The following is a 14,816-nucleotide window of genomic DNA, read 5'->3' as shown; positions in this document are numbered from 1 at the left end:
TAGAAACTAAGAAGAAACTAGAAACCAGAATAGGAAAAGTGTGAATTGACACTAGGGTTCTTCTTGGGACAATTGCCAATCTTGTTAACTAAGACGCATGGTTTCACTGTCTCCCCAAGGATAGATGAAGTCTTAAGCCCGAGCAGATATTGGAACTGAGATCCAATAAACTTGTTCCTTAAAAGGGAACAAAATCTTTAATATAAAGACAGACTAGAGAAAATTTCAGTTTCTGAGTCAGGGAAAAGACAGTTTTTCCCAAGTCAGCTGAAAAAAGTTTACCCTGAGAATACATAATCAGGGACCTGTATTTATAAAAGTATGAGATTCAAATTTGAACGGATTACATGCAGGCATCACCAAGACTAGTAATATCCCTGCCGCACTAGGCATAAATAAACTCAGAGCCTGTCCACAGCAATACACCCACAACTGAGGATATTCCAACAGACAAATCACAGTTTAAGATAACCATATTATCCACTATTGTTAATCATGAGGGGAAACAAACCACCAGCAGCCAAAACACTAGGCAAAATTCGATCCCCAGTAACTCAGATAAAAGTGTTATTGAATTGAGCCCCTAAAGCACATTATTTTAAAAGAATTAAAGGATTAAAAACTAAAACCACAAAAACATCAAGATGGTATTGGAGTGGGCAGTGAATGACTGATTTGATAAAGATCCAAAAAGAGCTTCAAGAAATGAAAATGTATTGCAATTAAAAAGTAAGTAACAAGTGCCACTTTCCTCAGTCATCTGGCACCAGATACTTCGACTTGTCCTTTGGCCCTTTGGCCATCTCTTCTCTGGGAAAGAAATGGTTTAGGAAGATAGCCCAAGATGAAACAGCTATGGATCTGAGTCTCAGTGGACAGGGTATGTGACTTTGTGGATGGTTGCACCTTCAGGTTAGGAGTGGGAATAAAAGTGATACTGGGCTGTGAAAGTGGGCTTTTATAGAACTTTGAGAGAAGGCAATCTTGCAGTGATGATTTGGAGATGGAAATAATTTTGGAGATGAACCCTGAGAGGGAGGAAATTCCAAGGAGGATGCTGGGAAAACTTGTCTGTTCATGAAGCAGGGATGGGGTGGAGGTTGGTTGGGATCATTGCAAATTGAGCCGCCAGTTATCATTTCTCATTCAAAACCCCATGTGTGGGGTTACCACTGAGTGGGGACAAATCCCTCCCCCAGACATTGGGCCTAGAGAAGTGGCAGGAGAATTCCTTCTCCACTGAAGTCTTTAGTTAGTGCCCAACTTTTTTTCTTTTCTTCCCCACCTTGCTTTGTTTTTGATGCTAGCTGGGAAAGTAGGGACTGAAGTAGTGACTGAATTCCCTTTATCAGACCCTCCGGTGGGTACTTTTGGTGACAGACTGACTGCTTGACCTCGTTTTATTTTCTGTATGGATGTCCAAATACATGTCTGACTCACCAGTATACCCAGCCCTTGAAGACTTGTATGGCTAGTTGCAAGTGTCTAGTTTGTGTTCATCTCTTATTTCTGGAGCAGGGACTGAGACCTTGCCACATGTCCTTTGCATCTCAGCCTCCTTTAGACTTTAAAGTTTGATTAATTAAAACAAATTTTAAGGTAATAAGCAGGTTAGACATGATAACAACTTGAGAGAATTCATGAACAAGAAGGTAGATCTGAGAACACTGCCCAGAAGGCAGCAGAGAGAAAGAAATGGAAAATGAGAGAGAAGTTAAAAGATATGAAGGATCGAGTAAGGTTCCACACACACACACCCTTACACATAACACATACAGACATACATAGAAAATCTTAGAAGAGAATGGAGAATGGAAGGAGGCAGTAATCAAAAAGGTAATCGTTGAGAATTTTCCTGATGCGAAGACAAATACCTGAAACTTTGGGCTTAAAAAGCACAATTAGCCCCATTATGTATAAAATAAAACTTAGATGCATGGTAGTGAATGAGCAGAGCACAATTTTTTTTTAAAGCCTTTAGAGTAACCAGAGAGAAAATACAGATAACCTACAAAGGAGGACATGTATACTGAGGGCTACGGTAGACGCCAGAGTACCATGAAACAGTATCTTGAAAGTGCTGAAAGAACACCAACCTAGAATTCTACACCCATCTAAACTATCATGCAAGAGTGATAGCAATTAAGAAAGTGAGGTATTAGCGCAGGACTAGACAGACCATGGAATAGAGTGTAGAATCCAGAGACAGAACTGTACTTCTATGGGAAGGATGGATTGTTCATTAAATGATATTGGGGCCATTGGCTGATACAGAACAGAAATAACAGTCAGCCCTTCTTTTACCCAACCAAATAAATTCCTCAACAATTCCCAGATGTGGCAAACAAAACAAATTTATATTTTAAAAAGGAAAAGAAAAATATTTGTGACCTTAGTGTCTGGAAAAATTACTGAAGACATAAATTCCACCTACCATAAAGTAAAAGATAGATGAATTGAAATACAGTGAAATAAAAACATCTGTAAATCAAGATATCATAAACAAGGTGAAAATACAAACCACAAATTGAGAAAAGGTATTTGTAACTCATAAAACCCAATAAAGGATAAGCATCCATAATCTATTAAGAACTGCTACAAGTAAGATAAAGCATCAGTTCCTTGCAGAAGAGGGGTCTTAAGTAGTCTGCAAAGAAAACAAAGTTTCTCACACTTTTTAGTGACTCTGAAAATGTAAATTAAACTATAGAACATGACTTACACCCATCAAATTGACAAAAGTTAATGTCTGATAATACCAGTTGCTAGTGACCATGTACTCTAGTGGGAACCTTCATACAAAGCTGTTGGGAAACTCAGTTGGCACAGTCCCTTTGAAAAGCAATTTGTTGATACCTATGAAGACTGAAGATGCCTATTCCCTATGCACTTCTACCGCTAGCTATATATCCTAGTAGGTGTACTTCCTCTTTTTTTTGTGCCCCAGAAGGCTAGTGAAGGCTAGAAAAATGTTTTGTTTTAAGTCCATATAGTAAAATACATAGGATTATATTGGAAACAAATTATATTAAAATAGTTATCAAAACTTTTAAATTTGTGATATAGTATGCATTATTAATGTATATTAATAAGATCTACTGGAAGATCTAATAGCTATCATAATTTCAAAGTAATGCCTAGTGTGGTATTTTGAGATAATCTGCAACCACTGTTACATGATATGAAAATACCTAGGTCTGTTGGTGACAAATCACAGGTACTGCTGAATGCTATTAGGTACGTACATTCATTCAAGGAAATATTAAATTTCAATTCAAGGTTAATGAAAAATAAAGATATATTTGTTTTCACACATGTTCACAAACCTGCCTTAAAGGGGTTTATAGACTCCAAGATAAGAGCCTGCATCCTAGAGATTAACACTGCAAAACCTTTGCCATATTGTAATAGGAAAAAAAATGGAGAAGCGCCTAAAGATTGATCAGTAGGAGATTATATATAAATTGTGGTGTATTCAGTCAGTGGATAACTGCATAGCAGTGATAATGAATGGAGTTACAGTAATATGGTAGATATCTTGTAATGTCTCCTTGTACCATCATGGGTGAGCTCAAACAATGTTGAGTGGAAAATAGCCACCTTCCAGATAGTACATGCTCTGTAACTTCTTTTTATGAAATCTTAACATTTCACCTAAAGTGTAAAAACCCATATGGGAATGGTATATCTGATCAGGGTAGTGGTTGTTATTCAAGGGTGAGGAGTAGTGATGGGAAAGGCCATCTAGTTACATAGGAAGGTTTAAATTATGTCTTTAATGTTTAATTATTTGACTGTATCATAGACACATTATGTTATTGTATGCCTGGCCTATTTCGTTAAAATACGTATTATGTGCTTTGATAGAGTATTACATGACAGTTTCAATTTTAATTTACAGGACAGTACAGAGTTTGTGTGTATGGGACTCTGTTAAGGGAAGAAGAGCAAATTAAGTGCTTTTGTCCAGTTATCTCAGATAAGAAGTGAATTAACTTATGAAGTGCCAGGCACTTTAAATAAATCTACCTAGTAGACTAAATTAAATTAAATCTACCTAGTAGATTATTTAATTCTTACAAGAGTCCTATGAGGTGAAGGTATTCACAGTCATCCCTCAATATCCCGGGGGGTGGCGGGAATTGGTTCCAGGACCCCACCCTCCACCCCTGTGGGTGCTCAAGTCCCTTTTATAAAATGGCACAGTATTTGCATATCTTCCCATATACTTTTAAATCATCTCTAGATTACTTATAATAGCTAATACAATGTAAATGCTATGTAAATAGTAGCCAGCATGTGGGCAAACTATTCAAGTTTTGCTTTTTGGAATTTTCTGATCCCCCCAACACACACACACACACACCCCGCCCATTTTTTACTTGCAGTTGGCTGAATCTGGGTATGTGAACTCATGAATACGGAGGACTTGACTTTATTCATGAAGGAAATTTTAGCTGAAGCCAAGACAGGATTTATATTTAGATCTCACCACTTCCAAAACCCATACTTGTTCCATTATTAAATTGCATATCTCTGTCAATAGGTGACTTATTTTGGAAGTGGTAAATTAACTGCATCTAAAACGTGTATCTGAAGCACATATTAACAGTAAAAATACTAAAATAATCTCAAGCATGACTTTATTTTATTAAGTAATTGATTTATTTATTTTTTGGCTGCATTAGGTCTTCATTGTTGCACACAGGCTTTCTCTAGTTGTGGTGAGCAGGGGCTGCTCTTCGTTGTGGTGCGCGTGCTTCTCAGGGCTTCTCATTGCGGTGGCTTCCCTTGTTGCAGAGCACGGGCTCCAGGTGTGCGGGCTTCAGTAGTGGTGGCCTGCGGGCTAGTAGCTGTGGCGCACAGGCTTAGTTGCTCCACAGCATGTGGAATCTTCCCAGACCAGGGCTCGAACCCGTGTCCCCTGCATTGGCAGGTGGATTCTTAACCACTACGCCACCAGGGAAATCCCTCAAGCATGACTTTATAATCAAGAGTTTTCTTAAATACACTTTAGCCTGTTCTCACACTCATATAACAGGCTGATGAAATTATTAATTATTAGTAACTTCAGTGTTAGGATGTTTTATTTCAACAGTATTGGTCATTATAATTTTGTACATGTTTAGCATCTAAGTGTAACTATGTGACTTGGTGTTTTATTATCTTAAAAGCATATTCTGTTTGTTTTTTCCTTTGTTTTTGTTTTAGGTGTACAGCACAGTGATTCAGTTATACATATACATGTATCTATTCTTTTTCAAATTCTTTTCCCTTTTAGGTTATTACACAATATTGAGCAAGAGTTCCCTGTGCTGTACAGTAGGTCCTTGTTGGTTATCTGTCTTAAATATAGTAGTGTGTACATGTCAATCCCAAACTGCCAATCTTGAACTGTATTCTGTCTTGCTTTTTGATTTTAGGATCGGAAGTTAACAAAGTCTGAGAGGCAGAGATTTAAAGAAGAGGCTGAAATGTTAAAGGGTCTTCAGCATCCCAATATTGTCCGATTCTATGATTCCTGGGAATCCACAGTAAAGGGAAAGAAGTGCATCGTTTTGGTGACTGAACTTATGACATCTGGAACACTTAAAACGTAAGTTCATCAATATTGTAAAAGCTGACCAAGAAGTATGAGAGAACTTGAATTTTCTTATTTCAGGCCTTATCAGTTCTTCTGTTGTTGCCCAGTATACTAAGGAGGGAATGAATAGTTGCTCCAAATGTTAGTATATGAGCACATTTTCCTGCCCACAAGGTCCTCTGGTGTATAAAGTGGTTTGATAATTATGTATTGGTAAGTATTTAAATGAGAAGTTGTTGCAGAATAAACCTAGTTGCTTTAAGTTATGGTGATTGGCATTTCTAAAATTGAGTGGCTAAGAGATCAGAAATCAAATGACAAGGTAGCCCTCTAGTGGTTAAAATGAAATTGAAGCTTATTGACAAGCTTTACCCATTTATTTTATCACCTCATATTGGACAGTTTTTGCTACAACTATGCACATATTGTTTCAAATACAAATTGTATTGTGACATTTATCACTAGATAATTTCATTCCCAAAGCATCATAAATTGAAGCCAAAACATCTAGACCTATCATCCCTTTCAGGAATATGGATAGGTCAAATGCAGAAATTCCCTGTATGCCTTTGGAGTCCTGTGTCTCATAGAGTATCTATTTGTACTCAGAGAGGAAACTAGAGTAACTTCTATGGTGTAAATTTTTTGTGGAAGAATTGGATTGTGAAAAATTGTCTCTGTAGTGTGTATTTATTCTTTATAACCTTCTGTAGTTAATGCTACTGAGCTGATTAATCTCAGATCTTTGAAACATAGTCTTGTATTTCCTGGATGTAGAAAATCCCGGATGCTCTTGGATGCTCAAAATTAACATGTTGAAAAGCCAACAGATTATTTCCCTCCTCCACATTCTAATTTTCCCATCCAACTTTTCTAATATTTATGGCAGCATCTTTATGCTAGTCGTCCACGCTTCTTGTTATTCACATGCCTGTTTCTTTTCCTAGACTGTGCTCCCTAGCACTGTGCCTGAAACTTGATAAATATTTGAATGAATTAAGGAAAATTCTGTGGTAGTAGTTGTTTGTATATCTGCATCTTGAGATTCTTTTTCTGGTTTGAATACTTGGTGGGTTGTCAGTAGTCTGTCAGTAGATAGAAATAAAGTTAGTTTTTTTTTTAAAGTTTTGATGAAATTCATATAACATAAAATTAACCTTTTTAAAGTGTACAGTTCAGTGACATTTATTACATTTACAATGTTGTGTAACCACATCTGTCAAGTTCGTAAACATTTTCATCACCTTAAAAGAACACCCCATACCCATTAAGCAGTTACTCCCCATTACCCTTCCCACGTAGTATATTTTCTCTTTAATTGCACATGATCTAAGTTTCTAACCATTTTCTTTTAAGTTTAAAGTTCTTTTTTCCCCATCATTGTCTGTTTCAGTTTCTGAGCCTCAAAGCAAAAGCAGCAAGAGGTAAAGTAGAAAGCACTAGACTTAGAGTAGGAGTCTGCTCTCTGCTCTGACTTTGACCAGCTGTGATTTAGGGCAAGTAGATCCCCTTCTCTGGCCCTCAGTTCTCCATGTGTAAAATAAGTGGACTAGCTGATCTCTAGGATTTATAGATGGGCATTTTTTTTTTTACTCTGGTAAAAACATATAAAATTTACCATCTTAATCATTTTAAAAAAATTTGTTTTATTTATTCTTATTTTTGGCTGTGTTGGGTCTTTGTTGCTGCGTGCGGGCTTTCTCTAGTTGTAGCGAGTGAGGGCTACTCTTCTTTGTGGTGTGCGGACTTCTCATTGCCGTGGCTTCTCTTGTTGCGGAGCACCAGCTCTAGGCGCGCGGGCTTCAGTAGCTGTGGCACGCAGGCTCAGTAGTTGTGGCACACGGGCTTAGTTGCTCCGCAGCGTGTGGGATCATCCCAGACCAGGGCTCGAACCCATGTCCCCTGCATTGGCAGGCGGATTCTTAACCACTGTGCCACCAGGGAAGCCCTTTATCATTTTTAAGTGTATAGTTTAGTTAAATATATTCATGTTGCTGTGTAACCAATCTTGAGAATTCTTCATCTTGCACAACTAAAACCCATTAAACAATTCCCCTTTCTTCCTTTGCACCAGCCTTTGGCAACCACCAACTATTTTCTGTCTCTAAGGATTTATCTGATCAAGGTATTTCATATAAATGGAATATAAAATACATGTTTGTGTTTGGCTACTTTCACTTACCATGTTTTCAAGGTTCATGTTGTAGCATGTATCAGTACTTCATTCCTTTTTATGACTAATTAATATTTCGTGGATATACCACAATTTGTTTATCCACTCACTTATTGATAGACATTTGGGCTGTTTCCACCATGAACATTTGTGTACAAGTGCTTATTTGAGTACCCGTTTTCATGCCTTTTAGATACGTATATACCTTTGAGTAGAATTGCTGAGTCATATGGTAATTCTGTGTTTAACTTTTTGAGGAACCACCAAACTGTTTTCCACAATGGCTGAACCATTTTACATTCCCACTAGCAATGAATAAGGGTTCCAATTTTTCCATATTCTTGCCAACACTTGGTTTTTTTGTTTGTTTGTTTTTGGTTTTTTAATAGTCATCTTGCTGGCTGTGACATGGTATCTCATTTGATTTGCATTTCCATAGAGAGTAATGATGTTGAGCATCTTATCATGTGCATGTTGTACATCTTTGGAGAAATGTCTATTCAACTCTTTGCCCACTTTGTCCATTTTTAAATTGGGTTGTTTGTCTTTTTGTTGAGTTGTAAGAGTTCTTTATATATTCTGTAAGCTAAACCCTTATCAGGTACATGATTTGTAAATATATTTTTCCCATTCTATATATTCTTTTCACTCCTTAATGACGTCATGTGATGCACAAAGTTTTAAATTTTGATTAAGTCCAGTTTATCTGGTTTTTTTTCCCTAGTTGCTTGTGCCTTTAGGGTTATATCTAGGAATCCATTGCCAAAACCAAGGCCATGCAGTTTTACCCCTATTTTTTCTTCTGAGAGTTTTATAGGCTTAGCTCTTTTATTTAGATCGTTCCAGTTTTTGAGTTAACATTTGTGTATGTGTGAGGTGTGGGATCCAACTCCATTCTGTTGCGTGTGGATATCCAGTTGTCCCAGCACCATTTGTTGAAGAGACTATTCTTTCCCTGTTGAATGATCTTGACACCCCTGTCAAAAATCATTTAACCATAGATGCATGGGTTTATTTCTGGACCCTCCATATTATTCCACTGTTCTATGTATCTATCCTTATGCTAGTACCACACTGTTTTAATACTACAAAACCTAGCTTTGTGATATGTTTTGAAATTGGAAAAAGTGAGTTCTCCAATTTTGTTCTTCTTTTTTGATATTGTTTTGGCTATTTGGGGCCCCTTGTAATTCCGTATGAACCTGAGGATTAGCTTTCCATTTCTGCAAAAAGTCTGCTAGAATTTTGATTGCATCTGTAGATATAATCAAATCTATCCGTAGATATATCGAATCTGTGGGTCACTTTGGCTAATGTTGCCATCTTCACTATATTGTTTTCCAATCCATGAACCCATCTCTCCATTTTATTTAGGTGTCCTTTAATTTCTTTAAACAGTGTTTTCTAGTTTTTGGTGTATAAATCTTTCACTTCCTTGGTTAAATTTATTCCTAAGTATTTTATTCTTTTGGATGTTGTTGCAAATGGAATTGTTTTCTTGCTTTCCTTTTCAGGTTGTTAATGTTGGGGTGTACAACACAACTCATTTGTGCGTGTTGATCTTGTACGCTGGCAATTTTGCTGAATTCGTTTATTAACTCTAGTTGTGTGTGCATGTCTGTATGTATTCTTTAGAATTTTCTATATATAGGATCTTGTTATCTGCAAATAGAGGGAGTTTTACTTCTTCCTTTCCAATTTGGGTACCTTTCTTTTTCTTGCCTAATTAATCTGGCTAGAGTTTCTAGTACAACACTGAAGAGCAGTGGTTATTCTTGTCTTATTCCCAGTCTTAATGGGAAAGCTTTCAGTGTTTCACCACTGTAGTATAGCTGTGGGTTTTTCATAAATGCTCTTTATCATGTTGAATATATTCTCTACTATTCTTAGTTTGAGTATTTTTTTTTATCATGGAAAGGTGTTGGATTTTGTCTGATGCCTTTTCTGCATGAATTGAAATGATCATGTTGTTTTCCCCTTTGTCCTATTAACGTGATACCTCACTCGTGTAATCGAAACCGTTAAGATATAGAACATTTCCATCATCTCAATACATGCCCTTAAACCTCTTCCTAGGCAGCCCTTTCCAGGCAGCCCTTTCCTCACCCTCCAGAAGTAACTCTGTTTTTATATATATTTTTTAAACCATAAAACCAACTTTCACCATTAGTTTTATTTAATTACCTCATATCCCACCCAAGTGAAGCAGAATTTCATTTTTTAATTTATTTTTAAGGTTTTGTATTAGTTTCTGTATTAGCTTTTTGGTTAAACTCCACGTGTGTGTGTGTGTGTGTGTGTGTGTGTGTGTGTGCATTTGAAATATCTTTTTTAGTGGCTACTTTAGATACTGCATTTATATCTTTAACTTTTCACAACATGCTTGATACTGTACAATTTCATGTAAAAGGAAACTTGCAAAAATATAGGCCCATGTATTTCTAGTACTTATACTTTATGCTATAATTTTCATATGTTACATTTATTGTTTAGATACTGTAATACAATGTTATAGATTTTCCTTTAAGTAGTCATATGTAACATAAAGATAGTAATAGGAAAATGCAGTCTTTTATATTTACCATCAGTGCTCTTCATTTTTTCCCTGAATATTTCCAGATAAAATAGCATCAGAACTCAGTTAATCAGAAATCTCTGTCCTGTTCTTTTAACATTAGCTGGGCTGCTTGGACTCTGCTACAGACACACATATTTCAGAGGTCAGCCAGAGATTTAGGCAGAGTGAATATACAGAATTTGGAGATGCCCTTCTATACCCCCTTTTTTTTTTTTTTTGCGGTACGCGGGCCTCTCACTGTTACGGCCTCTCTCGTTGCGGAGCACAGGCTCCGGACGCGCAGGCTCAGCGGCCATGGCTCACAGGCCCAGCCGCTCCGCGGCATGTGGGATCTTCCCGGACCGGGGCACGAACCCATGTCCCCTGCATCGGCAGGCGGACTCTCAACCACTGCACCACCAGGGAAGCCCTATACCTCCTTTTTTAAAAAAAATTTATTTATCTTTTGGCTGCATTGGGTCTTCATTGCTGCACATGGGCTTTCTCTAGTTGCAGCGAGCGGGGGCTACTCTTTGTTGCGGTGCACGGACTTCTCATTGCAGTGGCTTCTTTTGTTGCGGAGCACCAGCTCTAGACACTAGGGCTTCAGTAGTTACGGTGCGTGGGCTCAGTAGTTGTGGCTTACGGACTCTAGAGCACAGGCTCAGTAGTTGTGGCGCATGGGCTTAGTTGCTCGCGGCATGTGGGATCTTCCCGGACCAGGGCTTGAACTGTGTCCCCTGCATTGGCAGGCGGATTCTTAACCACTGCGCCACCAGGGAAGCCCCTGTACCTCCTTTCTGGGATTACACACCACCCCCACCCTCCAGCCCCCCGCCCTGCCTCCATCACTTTTTAGATCTCTGCTGTCCAACAGAACTTTCTGTGGTGATGGAAATGTTCTGTAATCTGCACCATCCAAAATGGTAGCCACTTGCTACAATGCAGTTGTTGAGCACTTGAAATGTGACTAGTGCAGCTGGGAAATGAAAATTTTTTATTTTAATTAATTCATTTAAATATGAATATTCTTGGGCTTCCCTGGTGGTGCAGTGGTTGAGAGTCCGCCTGCCGATGCAGGGGACACGGGTTCGTGCCCTGGTCTGGGAGGATCCCACATGCCGCGGAGTGGCTGGGCCCGTGAGCCATGGCCGCTGAGCCTGTGCGTCCAGAGCCTGTGCTCCGCAATGGGAGAGGCCCGCATACCGAAAAAAAAAAAAAAGAATATTCTTATTTGTCTAGTGAATATTGTATTGGACAGACTGTCATTGTAGAAAGTTCTGTTGAATAGCATTGTTTTGGACCCTGAGGTAATCTTGAACTCTATCCTCGTATTCATTCCTCAGCCAGTAATGCTCCAGGTTTCAGTCCAGGTTTGAGCGACCCCCACAGACTAGTGCTTTCCCTTTTCCCTCGTGTGTACTCCCTTCCAGTTTATGCCTGATTTTGATTCCTCCAGAGCTTTCGAGTAGTTGTGTGTGTGTGTATTTACTAGAGTTTATAATTATATCTGCATCCAATAAGAGTTGCTTCACCATTACCAGAAGTCGAACTCTGCCTCTTAACTTTTAAATCATTTTAGCAGTGATCTAATTTTAAGGAATTTATTTTTTGTGCTTTGTTATCAGAATTTGCTTGCCAACTACTTATTATCCTATCCCCTTTAACCTTACTAAAAGTAGCACTAACCTAAGCTTACTGAATCTTAATATTCTGAACTTGATATTCCCATCTCAGATATGCTAGAATTTAATGGAATTCTTCAAAGTAATAAATGCATATCATTGATAACCTGTTTGGTGTACCTTGCCTTTTCTAGGTACCTGAAAAGGTTTAAGGTGATGAAGATCAAAGTTCTGAGAAGCTGGTGCCGTCAGATTCTTAAAGGACTTCAGTTTCTTCATACTCGAACTCCACCTATTATTCACCGGGATCTTAAGTGTGACAACATCTTTATCACTGGCCCTACAGGCTCAGTCAAGATTGGAGACCTAGGTCTGGCAACCCTGAAGCGGGCTTCTTTTGCCAAGAGTGTGATAGGTATGTTTCAGGTGTACCTTGCAGTCTCACTGGCTTTCTGACATTCCTTTTATTTAGAAACCTGACCTTGTCAGAGCTTTTATTATGTGAACTAAACCTTCAGAAATTCAGAGCTTGAACCCAGGAAGTGATGTGGAGTTCTCTGTTTCTTTGCCTCTAGAATCATCTTGAAGACCATTGTTGTTTTGTAAAATTATATGAAGAGAAGTAAGGTGAACTTTGCCTACAAAACATTATGTAATAATTGTTAACCTTACTGAGTCATTTCATTGATACTTAGTATCATATACTTACTTATATAACAGATAAAGTATGTTACTTTCCCCATAAAAGAAATTGAATTTATATATAATTTAGTTTCTGAAGAAGTCTGTTGGATATATGTATATTCAAAAATATCTGCCTATTAAAACTTTATTTTAAAATGTGAAAATATGATGGTTCATTATCAACTTTTTTTTAACTCCTACTCTTCAGAAGATATACCTGAAACAGTTTTCAGCCTCAGTACTATTGACACTTCGGGTTGGCCAGCTCTTTGTTGTAAGGACTGACCTGTTCATTGTAAGATGATTTAGCAGCATCCCTGGTCCTACTCACTGGATGCCAGTAGCATGCCCCCTTGCCCACTTCCCCCCAGTTGTTACAACCAAAAATGTCTCTGGACATTGCTAGATGTCCCCTATAGGGCAAATCATCATTCTTGAGAATCACTGATCTATACAACAAGTCTGTCCTTTCAGCCTTTAACTGTTATGTTAGAGAGTTGTAGCTGGAAAAATAATTTAATGCTGATTATTTTATAAGCTTTCACTTTCTGAGGAGGGTATGACAATGTGAAAACTTGAAATCTTCACAAACACTGTACTCTCCCCAAAGGTGATGACAATAACAACAGCAAGAAAGCCATTCTTTTTTTTTTTTTTTTTTTGCGGTACGCGGGCCTCTCACTGTTACGGCCTCTCCCGTTGCGGAGCACAGGCTCCGGACGCGCAGGCTCAGCGGCCATGGCTCACGGGCCCAGCCACTCCGCAGCATGTGGGATCCTCCCGGACCGGGGCATGAACCCGTGTCCCCTGCATCGGCAGGCAGACTCTCAACCACTGCGCCACCAGGGAATCCCAAGCCATTCATTTTTAAGTGGGCTAGAATCCTATGTTTTAGTAAGAAAAAAATTGAACACCAGTAATTTGCACATCCTTACAAAATAGTGTTCCTGGGAAGAGTTATTTAAAGATGAATTTCCTTTTTGCCCTCCTTATAGGAAACAGTTCTTTGATTGTCTTTGGCATCTTAATCTCTGTCCCAAGAGGGTTTTTTCTTATTTCTTTTTTTGTTTAAACCATAGTGTGCAAGCCTGTTCTTAGAAATGTCCTATAATTTGAGGTATTCGGGCTTAATTTCTTTGGAAACATTGGAAACCTGGTGTGTGGAATCATACACTCACTCTATGCTCATAATTCAGTCTGAGAACTCAAGTGCAGACCGAATTATTTGTGTGTGTGTCTGTAGGATGTGCCTCACTACACTTCTTACATCTGCAGTAGGTTTGTGTACTGCAGGGGGGGGGTGGTAAGTGTGTGAAGAAAAGGGCTCTGGTGAGTGGCCTTTATAGACAATTACAGTTTATTTTACCGTTTTAAAAATGTATTGAATATCTGTTTTTTACTGAAAAGCCGCCTTAAAAGTGAAACTGATCAGATGGAATGTTAATGGCAAGAGACTAGCTATTATATGAATGTTAACCTTACAGCTACCATACAGTAGGGGGCAGACAAGGATTTTGATCTTTTTTAACCCATCATCCTATCTTACAGGTAGATGCCATTATGTCTACTTTATTCCTCAGTAGTCTCTTACCTTTTCCTTCTGTTTGTTTTCAATATATCAGTTTATCTTTTATGCAAGGCTCTATTTTGACATTGTATAACACTAATCCATTTGAAACAGTAAATAAATAGACACTTGATCCTACGCCAGTTTTTATAAAGGAGTTGTAGTGTAAGATCTATAACATATTTGATGGAACAGACTAAGACGATTTCTTTCCTCTCCCCCCACCACCTACCTACCTTTCTTTCTTTTTCCTCCCTCACCTCTTACCCCCCTTCCACTTTCTTCTCTCTCACAGGTCAACCCCTCTGCTGTTGCCCTCCCCATGAATCGCAGCTTCTCCTCACACTGAGTCTGAATCATTCTTTTAATTTAAGGTACCCCAGAGTTCATGGCCCCTGAGATGTATGAAGAGAAATATGATGAATCCGTTGACGTTTATGCTTTTGGGATGTGCATGCTTGAGATGGCCACATCTGAATACCCTTACTCCGAGTGCCAAAATGCTGCACAGATCTACCGTCGAGTGACCAGTGTAAGTCTTGTCCTAACTGACTGGTGATCTTAGGCTAAGAAGCTGTATAACATCAAACCGTGCAAAAGGGAACAACACTAGAAAGCATCACATG

At 38.5% G+C, this 14,816-nt stretch overlaps 1 protein-coding gene across 19 annotated transcripts in view; it reads left to right on the top strand.

The window, feature by feature from the left end:
* Positions 1-14,816, top strand: part of WNK1 (WNK lysine deficient protein kinase 1) — a 135,981-nt gene that overhangs the window by 56,527 nt on the left and 64,638 nt on the right. For all 19 annotated transcript variants that reach the window (XM_027093157.1, XM_027093156.1, XM_027093169.1 and 16 more), the window contains exons 2-4: positions 5,424-5,596; positions 12,134-12,354; positions 14,565-14,722. In XM_027093157.1, the coding sequence (XP_026948958.1) occupies positions 5,424-5,596; positions 12,134-12,354; positions 14,565-14,722 (552 nt within the window). The remainder of the gene's footprint in view (positions 1-5,423; positions 5,597-12,133; positions 12,355-14,564; positions 14,723-14,816) is intronic.

This window comes from Aethalodelphis obliquidens, unplaced genomic scaffold (assembly GCF_003676395.1).
Source record: "Aethalodelphis obliquidens isolate GAN/ISIS:26980383/991018 unplaced genomic scaffold, ASM367639v1 scaffold83, whole genome shotgun sequence".
NCBI classification, from domain to species: Eukaryota; Metazoa; Chordata; class Mammalia; order Artiodactyla; family Delphinidae; genus Aethalodelphis; species Aethalodelphis obliquidens.
The sequence above is the reverse complement of the archived record's forward strand: the minus strand, read 5'-3'. Positions and strand labels throughout refer to the sequence as shown.